Source organism: Sminthopsis crassicaudata, chromosome 1 (assembly GCF_048593235.1).
Source record: "Sminthopsis crassicaudata isolate SCR6 chromosome 1, ASM4859323v1, whole genome shotgun sequence".
NCBI classification, from domain to species: domain Eukaryota; kingdom Metazoa; phylum Chordata; class Mammalia; order Dasyuromorphia; family Dasyuridae; genus Sminthopsis; species Sminthopsis crassicaudata.
Window position 1 is genome coordinate 670,203,598 of NC_133617.1, and position 13,815 is coordinate 670,217,412.

Here is a 13,815-nt window from a genome sequence, read left to right on the forward strand (position 1 = left end):
TTCACAGTTCAAGAAACAAGCCCAGAGACATTATTACATCATCTTCAAATCACATCTGTTCATAAGATTTAGAGGTGGAGAGCCCCTAAAAGCTATGTAGTCCTACCCCCACAAATGGGGAAAGTGAGGCCCCAGAGAGAACCCCACATTTTTAAACAGGCTCCATTTGAACCTCCTTGTTGAAAGCTGAAGCCCCATTGGGCTTATGATCCAGCCTGGGTGGTTCTGACAGGTTTCCTCAGCAGAATCTACTATAAAGAGAGACCCAGGGCTTCTTTAACTTCTCTGGCCTGGGGGGGAATAGACGTAATCCAAGCTACTTCTTGGGCTTTTCCAGGAGTCCAGGCCAATCTCAGCCATCCTGGGCCCTGCTCTCCATAGGCTTTCCTACCCTCTACCTTAAGAATTAATTGTCCCACCTTGTCGTGCTAATGCTTGTGTAGTTACCTCTCAGCCTCCATCTTTCCCTGAGAAAACCACTGGACTAGAATTCAGAGGGTGGGGTCCAACTTTGCCCTTTTCTCTTCACTGACACACTCCTAGGGTACTAGGCCCTGGTTCTGAGCTCTGGGCGGAGTCCAGGCCTAAATGATCAGGGATTTGGGAGGAAAGGGAGGAAAAGAATGTGTCCTAAGCAAGGGGACCCCATTTGATCTTGCAGCTGAAAGCCGAGCAGCTGGACAGCTCCAAAACCCCAGCCAAAGTGCAGCAGCAGGCAGCAACAGCAGCAGCAGCAGCAGCCTGGGAGGGGCCCAGCCACAAGGGGCTACCGCTGCAGGTGAGACTTGGGCAGCAGAAGGCTACGCTGTCTCTGACCACAACCTGACCCACTTATCTCTGTGTGGCCAGAGCACAAACCCTCCTGTCCTCAGCCATCCGTCTTGAGCCCAAGGTTGAAGGGAATCACAAGCAGAGCAGGCTGCCACTACAGAAATTAGCACAGGGCAGGAATCTTAAAGAGAAGTACTGCCTGGAAGCTTTACCCCAGTGGGATTCAGGAGTGTGCTCCTCCCTGATCCTCTTTCCTTCTCTCTTCACCTCCCCATTTTCTCCTCACATTTTGGCGTATTTTTTTTTTTACCATTGTTCTCTTCCTTATCTTCTTCCCCCCCTTCTTCCTCCATCCTTTTCTTTTTCCCCTCGTGTTTGCCTCCTCTTCTCCTGTCATCATATTCCATATCCTCACCTCCCCATCTGGTCAGATTTGGAAACACAGAACCCTTCATAAAGGTTGTCCCTAATATCTGGGAGCCTCTCCCATCTCAAGGAGGGAAAAGGGAAAGCTAAGACCGCATGACCTGTGCAGGGTATCCAGGTGTGCTACTGATGTTGTGTCCCTCCAATGAAGGTCAGTAGATGGTTTATCATCAACCGAGGTTTTGGATTTCCTCCCTAGGTGCAAAAATGGGAGCAAAGCCTGGAGGAGTCCCACCAGCATCAGGAGCTCCCACGGGCCAGCCTGGGGCTGATGGAGAAAGTGTGTTCTCCAAAATCCTCCCTGGAGGGGCAGCAGAACAAGCAGGCAAATTGACGGAAGGTATAGCCTGGACTCTCAAAGACATTATCTAATAGTCTAACTCCAACTTCCAGGACTTAAAGATAGAAGACCCAAGCCTCATCCTTCATTTTATTGCAGTTTTCCTAGTTGGTCCTGAGACTTAGGGATGCTTTTTCTGTCATCACCAAAATCTACTGGGTCTCTGGCAGTGGGTCTGGGATTCTCCAACTGAACCATGGCCCACCAGATTCAGAATGTCAGGGCCCCAAAAGGCTAGCTCAAATCTACCTCTCCTCTCTGCCTCCCACCCTCACTATCCCACATTTAGATGGTCTGGCTCTAGCCCCAACAGTAAAAACAGAAGGAGATGAGGGCCCACTAGCTAAGAAAGTGGAACATACTCCCCTTCCAGCTGCAGCCCCTACCTTGGACAGAATGTGTGTATGTGTGTGCATGTGCATGCTCCAGGGGTAAAAGGGAGAACCTGTAGGAACAGTCAGGCTGAGAAAGCATATTGGGCAAATGATGGGTGAATTATGTGAACCCAAGCTGAGAAAGAGGGAGTGGGGAGAGAGCCTGGGAGAGAGCCTGGAAGAGGAATCAGGCTGTTGTGTAGGGATGGTTGAGTTACACATTTGGGAAAGCCAAGAAGCCCTGTCCCTTCTGAGAGAAGCAGCTTTCCATGACTGTTTGGTGCCCCTAGAGCCTCCCCAGGGAGTCAGATTCACCTCCCAAAGCTCCTCTTTTCTTTGTATTTCACAGCTGTGTCTGCTTTTGGAAAGAAATTTTCTTCATTCTGGTGATCCTGTACTGTGAGGTGAGTAGATACCACTGGAGGGTCACTGGAATTGTCCCCTAAAGAGAAAGAGCCTGATTTGAGGATCTCCTACCCTCCTCTCCCCGCTAGGTTTTGGCCCAAGTTAGGCCTCAATAATCTGGGGAGACTTGAGTTCCTAGTTCAACACAGCCCTTTTCTGCTCTGGGTCTCATCCCTCTTGTGTCTGGTAGGACACACCTGTCTGAACAGTAGAAAATGGACTCCACTCTCCTGCCCAGAGGAGAAGCCTTCCAGGTCCCTGCACTGACCCACACAGACACCTCTTACACATCGGACTATCAGAAGCTTCTATGGAAGAGGCTAATGTCTGTATTCAAAAAATGTAGTCACTGTTCAACATCTGATTAGGCTCACAGCCATCCCCAATAACCCAGATTTTCCAAGCCCCGAGCCCTGAGCCCAAGAAAAAAGGATCCAACCAAAAAAGAGAGGTCTCCATTGTGAAAGCGCTAGGCTGTTGAAAAGGCAGTCATCCATCCCCTTTCCTCAAGGTCTATAGTCAACATGGCATCTAGAAGCTACAATGATTCTAATTGCCTTTCCTCTTCCCTTTATTTGTCTCTGACATCCCTGTCTCTCTTCTTTTATCTCTCCTTGGCCTGGTTTATGCTCTTTTCCTTCCCATTGGGTTATTTCTGACCTGCTTCCTCCTCTGATTCTGGGTTCTTCCTGATCCCCTACTCTTTAATTCTCCCAAAGATATTTTGGAAGATGAATGGAGATAAAGTCATTCCTGTGGAAAAACCTATGAAGAAACTAATGGATTTCACCACAGCCTAGGACTCTGCGTATAACAGTAAGTATACTGCCTGAGGTCTCTGGGTACAGGGAATCACAGTGGCCTAGATTTATTTCGAGTAGGAAGGGATCTTAGATATTATCTAATCCAACACTTTCCTTTTATAAATGAGTAACCTGAGGCTTGGAGAGACTCAATGACTTGCCTGAAGTCACATGTACTTAGCATCTGAGTCACATTCAAGTCTTTTCCATTTTTCCATTGAATAAGATCCATGGATTGAAGCTGAGTTTTAGGGTTTTTTTTGTTTTGTTTTGTTTTTAATCTGGAGCTGTTTTTTTCTCCCTGAGAATGTTCTCATTCCCACTAGTCTCTGCAGTCACAGAATTGCTTCATCAATAAATATATATTAAGCACCTTCTGGGAACAAGACCCTGAGTTCAGCACTTGAGATATAAAGATAGACAGACAATGGCATAGATCCTACCCCAAGAACACCAGAGAAACACAGAGCACAGAAAGCCATCCATCTTGGTCCAGTGTGACCTGACAAGGACAAAAGAGATTTGAGGTGGAGCCACCAAGCTGGCACTGCCCAACTGGGATGGGTAAAATGGGCTTTCATGAGCAAACAGTGTCTTGCACAGAGTAGGTGCTTAATAAAAGTGCTTTGAATTCAATAGAATAAATAATAACTGAAGAAATGATTGAGATTTGGGGAATGAGTTGTCATATAGTGTAGAGAAGCCTTCAAATGTCAGTTTTTTTTCTGGAAGCTCACTGCTCAGGCTTGATGTTTGATCTGTCGTAAAGGGCTGGATAACACATACCCAGAGCTCAAGGGAAAAATGGCTCTCCCTGGAGAATTTCTTACCAACCATAACATATTAAGCTGGCAGGATTGTGATAGAAGCAGTGATGTATGGGTAAACAGCTCTTGAAGCTAAAGCCCCCATGTCTCAGGTCTAAATAGTATCATTTCCCTCTAAGACTAAGAAGGATGTTCCCGATCTGCTGGCCCTTCTATTTTGGATGAAGGATCTTATGCTCCTTCTTACATCTCTTTCTCTTCATCTCATCCTTTTCCCAGCCCTACGCTGAAGCAGTATATTTAGGGAATTATAATAATCCTGAGCCGTGAGACCTTGGATCATAAAAAGGCAGATGTTGAGATGAAAATTATATAAGTGGTATCAGCATAATTGACTATATCAATAAAAGACCTAACAGAAGTCATATGATCATTTCAATAGATGCAGAAAAATCTTTTTGACAAAATGCAGTATCCATTCCTATTAAAAACACTAGAGAGCACTGGGAATAAATGGAGTTTATGGAGTTTTCCTTAAAATAATAAGCATCCCCTAAAATCATCAGCAAGCATTATATGCAATGGGGAGAAGCTATAAGATCAGGTGTGAAACAAGAATGTCCATTGTCACCACTATTATTCACTATTGTACTAGAAATGTAAACGTTAGCAGTTAGAGAAGAAAAAGAAACTGAAGGAAAATATAAAAGTCAATTACCCTGAATCTATAGATGAGATAAGGTGGTGCAGTGGAAACTAGAGTATTCCTTATTCTACCCAGTCTGTAGGGTTAAGGGAGGGGATGGGAGCTAACTGTGCTAGTAATTGATTTGTTTCCTCACACATCCCATTTTTTAGATTCATAGAATGGCAAAACTAGAAGGGATCTCAGGAGTTATCTTGCCCACCCCCTTGTTTAATAAGAGAAGGAAACTAGGCATAGAATGGTTATGTCTCATACCCAAATGTTTTTCTCTTGATACTAGACTGATCAGAGCCAAGATCCTAGGCTTCTGACCCAAGGCCATCACTTTCTGATAGTTCCTTAGAGTGAGGAGCTGAACCTGACTTCCCCCCTGCTCTGAGTCACTTATCACGCCATTGAATGTGGTTTATTTGTCCTACCTGGCTGGTTAGTCCCTGACACCTGGAGCAGAAGGAACATAGTGGCTGTGAGGGGTTTGATGAGGAATGATCCCTTTCTGCCAGTCTTTGCCTTTGCAGCTGGGTCATCTGCCTGTTGTATGTGTGTTCTAGGTTTGTCAGGCAGGACGTGTCCAACCTGACATATTCTAATGTAATGGGGGACTGCCAATGAAGGCCCCCTCCTAGGAGAGTTTGAATACCTGGTGATGCTTCTTCAGGGCCAGCCTCTCTATTTTGCATGCCCAGAAGCCAGCTCCCTACCACCCAGGAGGGGCCTCTGCCAAGTACCCAGTTCTGAGCCCTCCTTGGCCAGTGAGCAGGAGTGCATCATTCCTCACTTTACCTACCCATGGTGCCTGACCCACGAATGACCAACGGTCCCTGGAGTAGACAATGCAAGTCAAGAGTCAGCAGGCTGGATGGATTCTTGGAGAGTCATCTAGCCCAGACTCTTCATTTGACAGTTGGGAAAACTGAAACCAATATCCTTTTGTTCTTGATGCTAGACACCAGCACCTTGCCTGGGCAGCATGACCTTTCTCCAACTTAAAAATTAAAGCTTCCTTAATTAATGTCTTTTCTGTTCCCTCTTTCTCCTCCCCTTCTCTCTGCTCCCTCTCTTTTCCTGTCTTCCTCTTTTCTCTTCCTTCCTTCATTATCAGTTCTTTTGTGCTTAGCTGAACTTGCCTGCATTACCTTTCTCTTGCATTGAGGATTTGTAGGACCCTGGGAGGGGGGGATCCCCAGCATTTGTGGCAGGGCCTCCCATTCCCTCCCCAACGTGATCAGCTCTGGGAGTTTCTCTGGTACAGAGTCCATGGGGGTGTACACCTGAGTCCACAGGGAAGAGAGTAGCCCTTGGAGCCTGACATCTGGCAGTGGGCACGGACTACTCACCTTTGAAACACAGGGCAGCCTTGGCACAGCCCAGCAGGAAGGGTAGCATCCCCCAAGGCTGCCTCTGCAACCTGGGGCCCTGCCCTCTGGCTTCTACCCCTTTGCCCAACCCCATCTACTAGGGCGTCTCTGTCCTCAGAGGGGGCCTTATTGGGACATGGGCACCCTATTTCCTCGGGGTCAAGGGGTAGTGGTACCCAAAGGCCTTCATTACTCAGCTGGTGGGAGATACCTTTCCAATCTGTCTCTGGGATGATTCAGCCCACAGGACGAATGTCAGCAGACACTGGAGCAGGAAGGGGGTTCTCCTGAGAATGGTCCTGGAAGAAAGGTGTCTGTTTCCACACGATCCTCACCTTAAACTTGATAAAGAGGCATCTCTGGCTAGAGAGCCCTATGCAGCCCTGAGTCTGGGAGGAGGCCCAAAGGAAAGAAAGGCCTTGGGGAAGTTCTCACGATGGAGCTCATAGGAGTTAGAACTGGAAGGAATCTTAGCGGTCATCTTGTCCGGCATTTTACAGTCGAGGAAATTCAGGCACAGGTGAAGGGCATGCCCACGGCCCCAGGCAGTCAGAGCTGGGATTTGAGCCCCTTACCCTCACTCCCAATCCAGTGCTTCCTCCACCCCACCACAGGAATGTCTGGCACCCACAATTGGCAGGTCCTACTGGCACGCTGGAAATGTCTGATGAGCCGCAGAATTAGCTGAGTGTAAAATAAAAGAGCAGTCGTGTTTCACATGATGAATTTGTTGTTGTATGTTATTTTAGTAACATTTTCAGGCTGAGCACCTCAAGGGAAATGTGATGGAGAAAGAGAGTAACAGAAGAAGCACAGACTAGTAAAAGACCAGCAACAGACCAGAGCACACAGGCAAATCGCAGTCCCGGGTTGCATGGGACATGGACAGTCTCCCAAAAAGCCACAATTCACCAAGTAAAGCCTCCCTAGCATAGAAAGCAAAAGGTCCTTTCCCCATCCCCTATCCCAAGAACTGCTTGTTAAATATTTTACCACATATTCCTGCATACATATGCATATACATATATCACATTTATGTATAACATATGTTCTATATTTTATGATATAGATCAGGCAGCCTAACATATGTTCTATATTTTATGATACAGATCAGGCAGCCATACCAAAGGCATTTTTGCACCAAGCCAGTCCCCAAAGAAGCTTGAGTTCATGTCTCAGTGGAGTCTAAGCATTCTGGAAGGTTTCTGACAGGGAGGGCAGCTGAAGAGAACAGCTGGAGGGCCTCTGAAATCTGGAGAGACCTGACTTCCACTGGATATGGAATGACAGAAGAAACCAGCAGGCACCCAGGAAGCAGTTTCCTCTGAGATTTAGCTAGAAAGTTCTTGCCACAGTGGAAGAGTATGAGAAGGGGACAGCCTGGCCTGAGACGGGCTCTGCCTCCCTGGCCTTTCCACCTGCCAGAATTCTTAGACTCCCCTGAGTCGGGCTCAGGACTGTATCTATGGGCCATCTGACATGCAACACTAGCCAACCATAGGACTCTATGAAGAGGTATGCTAGTAAAATATTTAATAACAGGTTCCCTGAATTTTTTAAGTACCCATCGTATTTTTAAGTTTCTTTTAGATTTTGCCCATCACTTTCTCATCTAGACAATCCACACAACAATAAATTGAATACTGATTTGTAGCATTTACCAATTTCTAAGGTGTACATGCTCACACTAAAAATTTAACCATTTCCCTCCAGCATTCTCCCGAGTATTTGCCACTGCTTCCCCACTCTGAAAGCACTGGGTATTTTTCAGAGGGCAGTTTGCCCAGCACAGAGTCAGCCTCTGCTCCAGTTCCCTAAAAAGGGTCCCAACATGATCATACTTTGGGGTTCCTGGCTCCTCTTGGAATCAGGGATATTTCGACACATCCAAGGCGTAAAGAGGTTCTCATTGTCTCTTTATCTCCTTCCTTTCTTCTCTGCCCTTTGTGGATTGCCAGTTTGTGATGCAGAAGACGGAAGTGGTATCAGTGCTAGAGAGGGGGTAAGGGATAGGTGAATCAGGGGGCAGTGATGATGGATGTGTGATACACACACCTCCACTTAATGTGTTTGATGGTAAGGAAGCTGTCTTTGGACATCCGGCTGGATAAAATGGGAAACACTGCCTTTCTGTCCTTACAGGCTTTCAGTAGGACCTAGAGCAGTAGACCCCAGATGAGCACACTCAGCCTCTTAGAAATAACCTACTATTTACCTGTGGAATACCAGGACCCAAGAGCAATTTGGGGCCTCTAGCAGCAAATCCTGTCAACCCCAAGTACTATCTTTTCCGAACCAGAAAATCAATCTCATATCTGTGAGCAGTAGATGGGAACCTAATTAGTGCTAGGCCAAAGGAGTGACCCCTCGGGGTCCCATCCTTCTCGGATACTGTACAAAGTGATGCTCATTACCAGCAAGGGTTTGTAGGGATGTAGTTTCATAGAAGGTGCTCACCTACAAGGGCTAGCACTAACTATCTGGTTCCTCTGCAATTTCTGGTCTTTCCAGAAGGGACTAATTCTTCTCTTTTTCTTTTCATTTCTGTTATAAATTTGGGAATCTTAATGCCATTCTTGGAGACATCAGAGCAGTGCATGATGGGAACTGGTGTATAAGGGAGCAAAAAGATTGGGCATGAATGAAAAATAGCCATCCACTGTTCTTGCCAAAATAACCAACTCTTCTTCCTTCCTTCCTTCCTTCCTTCCTTCCTTCCTTCCTTCCTTCCTTCCTTCCTTCCTTCCTTCCTTCCTTCCTTCCTTCCTTCCTTCCTTCCTTCCTTCTTTCCTTCCCTCCTTCCCTTCACCCTTTTCCTTTTTCTCTTCCAAGCATCTGAATTCATGGCAAACCCTAGGCTCAGTGACACAAACAGGACACAGTGGATACTTTTCCAGCTGGAGCCACCAGAGTGAGGCATCTGCCCGGAAGCCCCCCGAAGCAGTGTCTCCCTCAGAACTGCTCTCCAAAGACAATGTCTATAGTGAGTCCTCGTCCCCTCTGGTGAGCAGTGGCTACAACAAGCCGCAGTCATTCTCGGGGAGACTTTTCTTGAGGAAAACTTGCCAAAGGTCCTGGTTGGGACTGTCCAGAAGCTTGGGGTTGCCACTTTGCCCTTGGAGAAGACTCTTGAACCTCCAAAGGCAGTGCCCCTGCCCAGCGCTCCTCCTTGCCAAGTGGAGCCTTGAGCAGGGCCCAGGGGCCTTTCCTTCAGGGTTATACACAGAGTTCCAGCTCATGCCGACTGGGACTTCTTCACTCCGGGGCCTTCAAAGGTTTTTCCACAGCCTTGGAGATGGGCTTTGAGTTGAGGGCTGGGAGCCAAGTGCTCCATTTCCTTCACATTCCAGTTGGCCCCACAGCTCCCTCTGCGGGCACCCTGTCCTTGGTGATGGAACGTGTGCAGCGAGGAACCTGTGGGATATAGAGAACTTAAAAAACAAAAACAAAAACAAAAAAAAACACTAGGACCTAACACTGTTTCATTATTGAAATACGAGGCCATAGGACTCTGCAAGGCAGCATGTGCACTGGCTGACTTTTCCCCAGACAGATGGTGGCAGCCCAAGCGTGTCTGCCAGCCACCTTGAAGCCATCACCAAGCCATTGTGAGACATCCAAGTGGCAAAGCTTTCACAACAACCATCTCCTTATTTTGCCTATGCCTGAAGATTTCTTTTTATTTCAAAAACAGCCTTAACCATTCCAATTTTATTTACTTGTATACCTCATAAGCATTTTTCTTTCATTTTTCTTTCCTCCTCCTTCCCTATCTCCCAACACACTTTTCTTTTTTTAACTCCTTCCTCCTTTTCTCTGTACCTGGTAATCACGGGGTGTCCTCTGTAGAAGCAATAGAGTGCAGTAGGCTACAAGAGCCCCACGAGGAGGTGGGATGACATCAGGAGAGGTCGCCTCTGCCATTCTCCTTCCTCTTACTGTGCAATTCAAGTCCTTCTTAAGCCATTACCGGTGGGCGTGCTCAGAAATTTAAAAACAAAACAAAACAAAAAAAGGAAGCCCATGTGGTTTGAGTTGCCATTGTGAAGTTCCTAGAACCTCTGACATGGGAAGTGAGAAGGAGCCGCGGTCAGCAACTGGTGAGCCCAGGGTGGGGGTGTCCTGGTTGTCACCAGCTGCTTTCGCCTCAACAGTGTTCCAGACAACCTACCTGATGGTCCCATACATTGGAGCTTCCCTTCAACCTGAGCAACAGCAACAAGTCTCATTTCTAACGTTCTATGCAATGAAATACAAAAAACAAAAAAAAAACAAAAAAAAATTAAAAAAACAGAACACATTACACCTGTTAATATTTAACAAACTAAATGTTATGTATAAGAATTTAATTGCAAATGTGCTATGGAGAAACTGGATGGATATGTTTCTAGCTAACACCTGTGTGTGTGAAGTTTTCAATTTGTGGCATGTTCGACCCACACGAAGGACGCGTCGTTGCCAAAGGGTGACCATGCTGCTGTTACTGTCTCCTGTCCTAGAGTAGAGCATGGCTTGCTACCTCTTTGCACGAATTCATCTACTTTAAATGCTTGCCGTACTTTGCTCGGGGTTCTTTTTGCCTCAGTCCCTTGCCTATACTCAGATGCTTCTTGTCGACATATGCACTTGTTCCGGAAGGACTGTCCGTGCTAATGGGAGAGGTGCCTCTAGTCCGGAGAGAGAGAGAGAGAGAGAGAGAGAGAGAGAGAAGGGCCCCCCCAATCTTCCTTCCAGATCAGAGACGTTAGAATGGGAAAAGGCCTTTGAGAAAAATCTAACCTGACCCTTCCCTTCACCTTTTACAGTAAGATGTGTTGGTTGAGGGCCAGAGAGAAAGACCAAAGTCACCCAGAAAGTAAATAGTAACTGTGTTCTATGAGTCCTCGGATTCCATAGTCACTACCCTTCTCACTTTACCAGTCTTCCCAAAGACCACTGCTATCACCCCTCCACACACAGACCATACACCCCAGTGTCTGTAGCAGAGCCTTGAAATAGAGGAGACTTTTTTAAAAATTCAGAAGTGAGTTTGAGCAGTGCCAGATGTCTACTGTAGAATTTCTCTCTTTAAATTAGATTACCTTACCTCTCTTGGCCTGACAGACTGTGTCTAGGGCTTAGAAAACTATTCAGTTCAGGGTAAACTGGAGCCTTCAGCCTCTGTGAAACAAAGCCCAAAAAAGCCATGTTGGCCCAGGGTTTTAGGGAGGCCTGGAAACCTGTTTTTCAAAAGATGGATTGGATACTCATAGGCTCGGGTTAGAAGTTAAAGGTTGTTTTATTGGTTGTTTGTTATACTTTGGTTTTGCCTGTGCTGCTCAGTTCTGACTAAAGCGGACCATTACTGAAAGGGGACAGAGCAGCTAAGAAGCTCAAGTGAGTACAGAATCAAAGATTGCTGTCTTTTACCTGAAGGAAGGGCCAGGATTCAAGAATCAGAGTGGATAGAGCAGCCCTGAAGTCAGGAGGACCCGAGTTCAAATTTTGCTTCAGACACTTAACACATCTGAGCTGTGTGACCCTGGGCAAGTCACCTAACCCCAGTTGCCTCAGGGGAAAAAAAAATTGGAGGCTTCCTTTCTTAGCTTTGATCAAAGAGAGATTTTCTAGGAACCTTAAAGATTAAAAAAAAAAAAAAAAAACTTTCAAAAGACTGTAGAAAGAAAGGGTCCAGAATGGGGGACAGGGATGAATAATCCTTGACATTTATGAAGACCAGTATAGGAGTTGCTGACCTTTGGGAATGAAACAAAGACCGATTGGCAAGGGACAGCCAAACTGCCTGTCTGGGACTCGTGAGAGTGTCTGGACTGGTGAGGTGCCGAACTTTTTCCTTTCCCTACACTACCATATCTAAGGTATCCCTGACTTCCACCATGCTTTGGGAAGTTCCCAGTGGGCCTGGGCACATCAAAAGCATTGAGCCCATAGCTTAGCCTCTTTCCAGAGCTATTTGGGTTTGGGTACCATGTATTTCTTAAGAGTTACCATTTCTTACATTTTTTCTCGGCAGCTCTAGGAGTCAGGAGGAGAGCTCTCTCTATGTCTCTTTTCTGTCAGAGACTCCAGCCTCCTTGCCTGGAGCCTCATTTTGTTCTAATTTTCTCCAAGAAGAGGTCCATCTGTGTCCAGAAGAGCTTTGTAGGCTATCCCAAAAACTTCCAGAGTTTAACTCATCTCACAGGGCTGGGCTTCTTAGCTACCATTTGAGTGGAAGGGACCTTCTTAGCCCCCAAATCATCAGGGACAAAAGCCTGAGAAAAGGCTACTTCTTAATGGGAATGAATGAAACATTGTGAAGTGAGGGAAGGCAGTGGGCAAAGGGCCCTGCTTTCACCATATGTGAGATAGACAAGAAGTTCCTCGATGGCCTTAGCGCGAAGGTGACTCATGTGGCAAGCACCTCATCTGTATATTGACCAGCTAGCTTTCTTATTAGATGGCCTACACTGCTGTTGGAGACTGCTATTTGTAATGGCAACCGCCTTTTACTTGATTCTCCTCATTGAACTATGGAATGGGATGGAATGAAACAAGCATTCACTAAGCGCCGACTATGTGCGTGCTCACAAATATCCCATTTGTAACAATACCTCTCGCTGACACAGCCTCTCCGGAGGAGCTCAGCTCACTTGCATGTATGATCTTTTCTAATTATGTGTGTAAAGGAGGGGAGGGGAAGTGTCACTCTCCCTGCTTTCCTGATGAGAAAGCTGAGGCAGAGGGTTTCAGGTAACCTACAGGACCACACCACGGGGTACGAGCAGAGGGCTCCTTTCTGTGATAAGTCCTTGCCCTCTGCCTTAGCGTCTTTGCCCAGCCGGACCATGTGTGAAGTTAGTCTCTCCCCTAAACTTTCTGAGAGCTTCCTGAGCTCCTCTCTGGTCCCTGATTAGAGCCCTTTCTGTGGCCATGATAAGGGACATCCACCTGGAGGTTAGGACAGACTTGGGACACTTGGGATGGAAGTGCTCAGCACAACTGAGGCAGCCAAGTCTTGTGAAGGGTCCAGGCCCACGGGAGAGCCTGCCCCAAGGAGCACTAGAGATGGCCTGAGTGGGGGTAGGGAAAGCAAAGGGCAGGGAGGGCTCTGGATCTTTTCCGCTTAGGGGGGAGGGGCACTGGGGGCTTCCACACATACTTTATTTTTTCTGGGGGCTCTGTTCACCAGCGGAAAGCTAGCACACTCTCCATACTTTGCCTTTGACAGTCCTGGAGGTTACCTCCATCAGGCAGCTTCCTCTTGGAAAGCACACACGCTCACCATAGCCCTCTTATCAATAACTTCACCCTTTTGACCCCTCCCCAACTCCAGAGGCAATCACAACTTTAGATCTGGAAGGGGCTTTAACGATTCTCTGAGCCAACTACCTGTTGCAGATTGGTAAACTGAGGCTGAGAGAGCTGACATGTGACCTGAGAACACAAAGTCAATTAGTGGCAGACTTGGAATTAAGACCAGGGTCCCTGACTTTCAATCTAGTAAAATATATATGTATGTGCATGTGTGTGTGTGTGTGTATATATATATATACATATATATATATATATATATATATATATGTATATACACACACATACACACACACATATATATTCACTCTGCACTGCCTCAGAGAGGGAGACAATGTGAGCTTCTCTGATCTGTTTCTGCCCTTGCAGGGCAGACTATCTAATCACTTAATAACATTTAGAACCAAACTAAAGTTGAGGATTTGAAGATATCCAGTCAGCTCTGGAGCCCCCAGAGCAGTTACCTCCCCTTCAGGCACCCCAAGAATGGCCAGTATTTCCCAGGGAGCCGCTGGCTTGACAAGTGCATACAGTCCGACGTCCTCCCAAACCCTCCCCCCCCCCTGCCGTGC

General features: G+C 46.7%; 1 protein-coding gene across 1 annotated transcript in view; it reads left to right on the top strand.

The window, feature by feature from the left end:
* BSN (bassoon presynaptic cytomatrix protein) overlaps positions 1-6,672 on the top strand; it is a 223,985-nt gene extending 217,313 nt beyond the window's left edge. The window contains 7 exon segments of the mRNA XM_074283273.1: positions 662-709; positions 711-749; positions 751-778; positions 1,397-1,537; positions 2,261-2,315; positions 3,036-3,132; positions 6,191-6,672. Coding sequence (XP_074139374.1) covers positions 662-709; positions 711-749; positions 751-778; positions 1,397-1,537; positions 2,261-2,301 — 297 coding nt within the window. The 3' untranslated portion in view covers positions 2,302-2,315; positions 3,036-3,132; positions 6,191-6,672.
* The last annotated feature ends 7,143 nt before the right edge of the window (positions 6,673-13,815 follow it).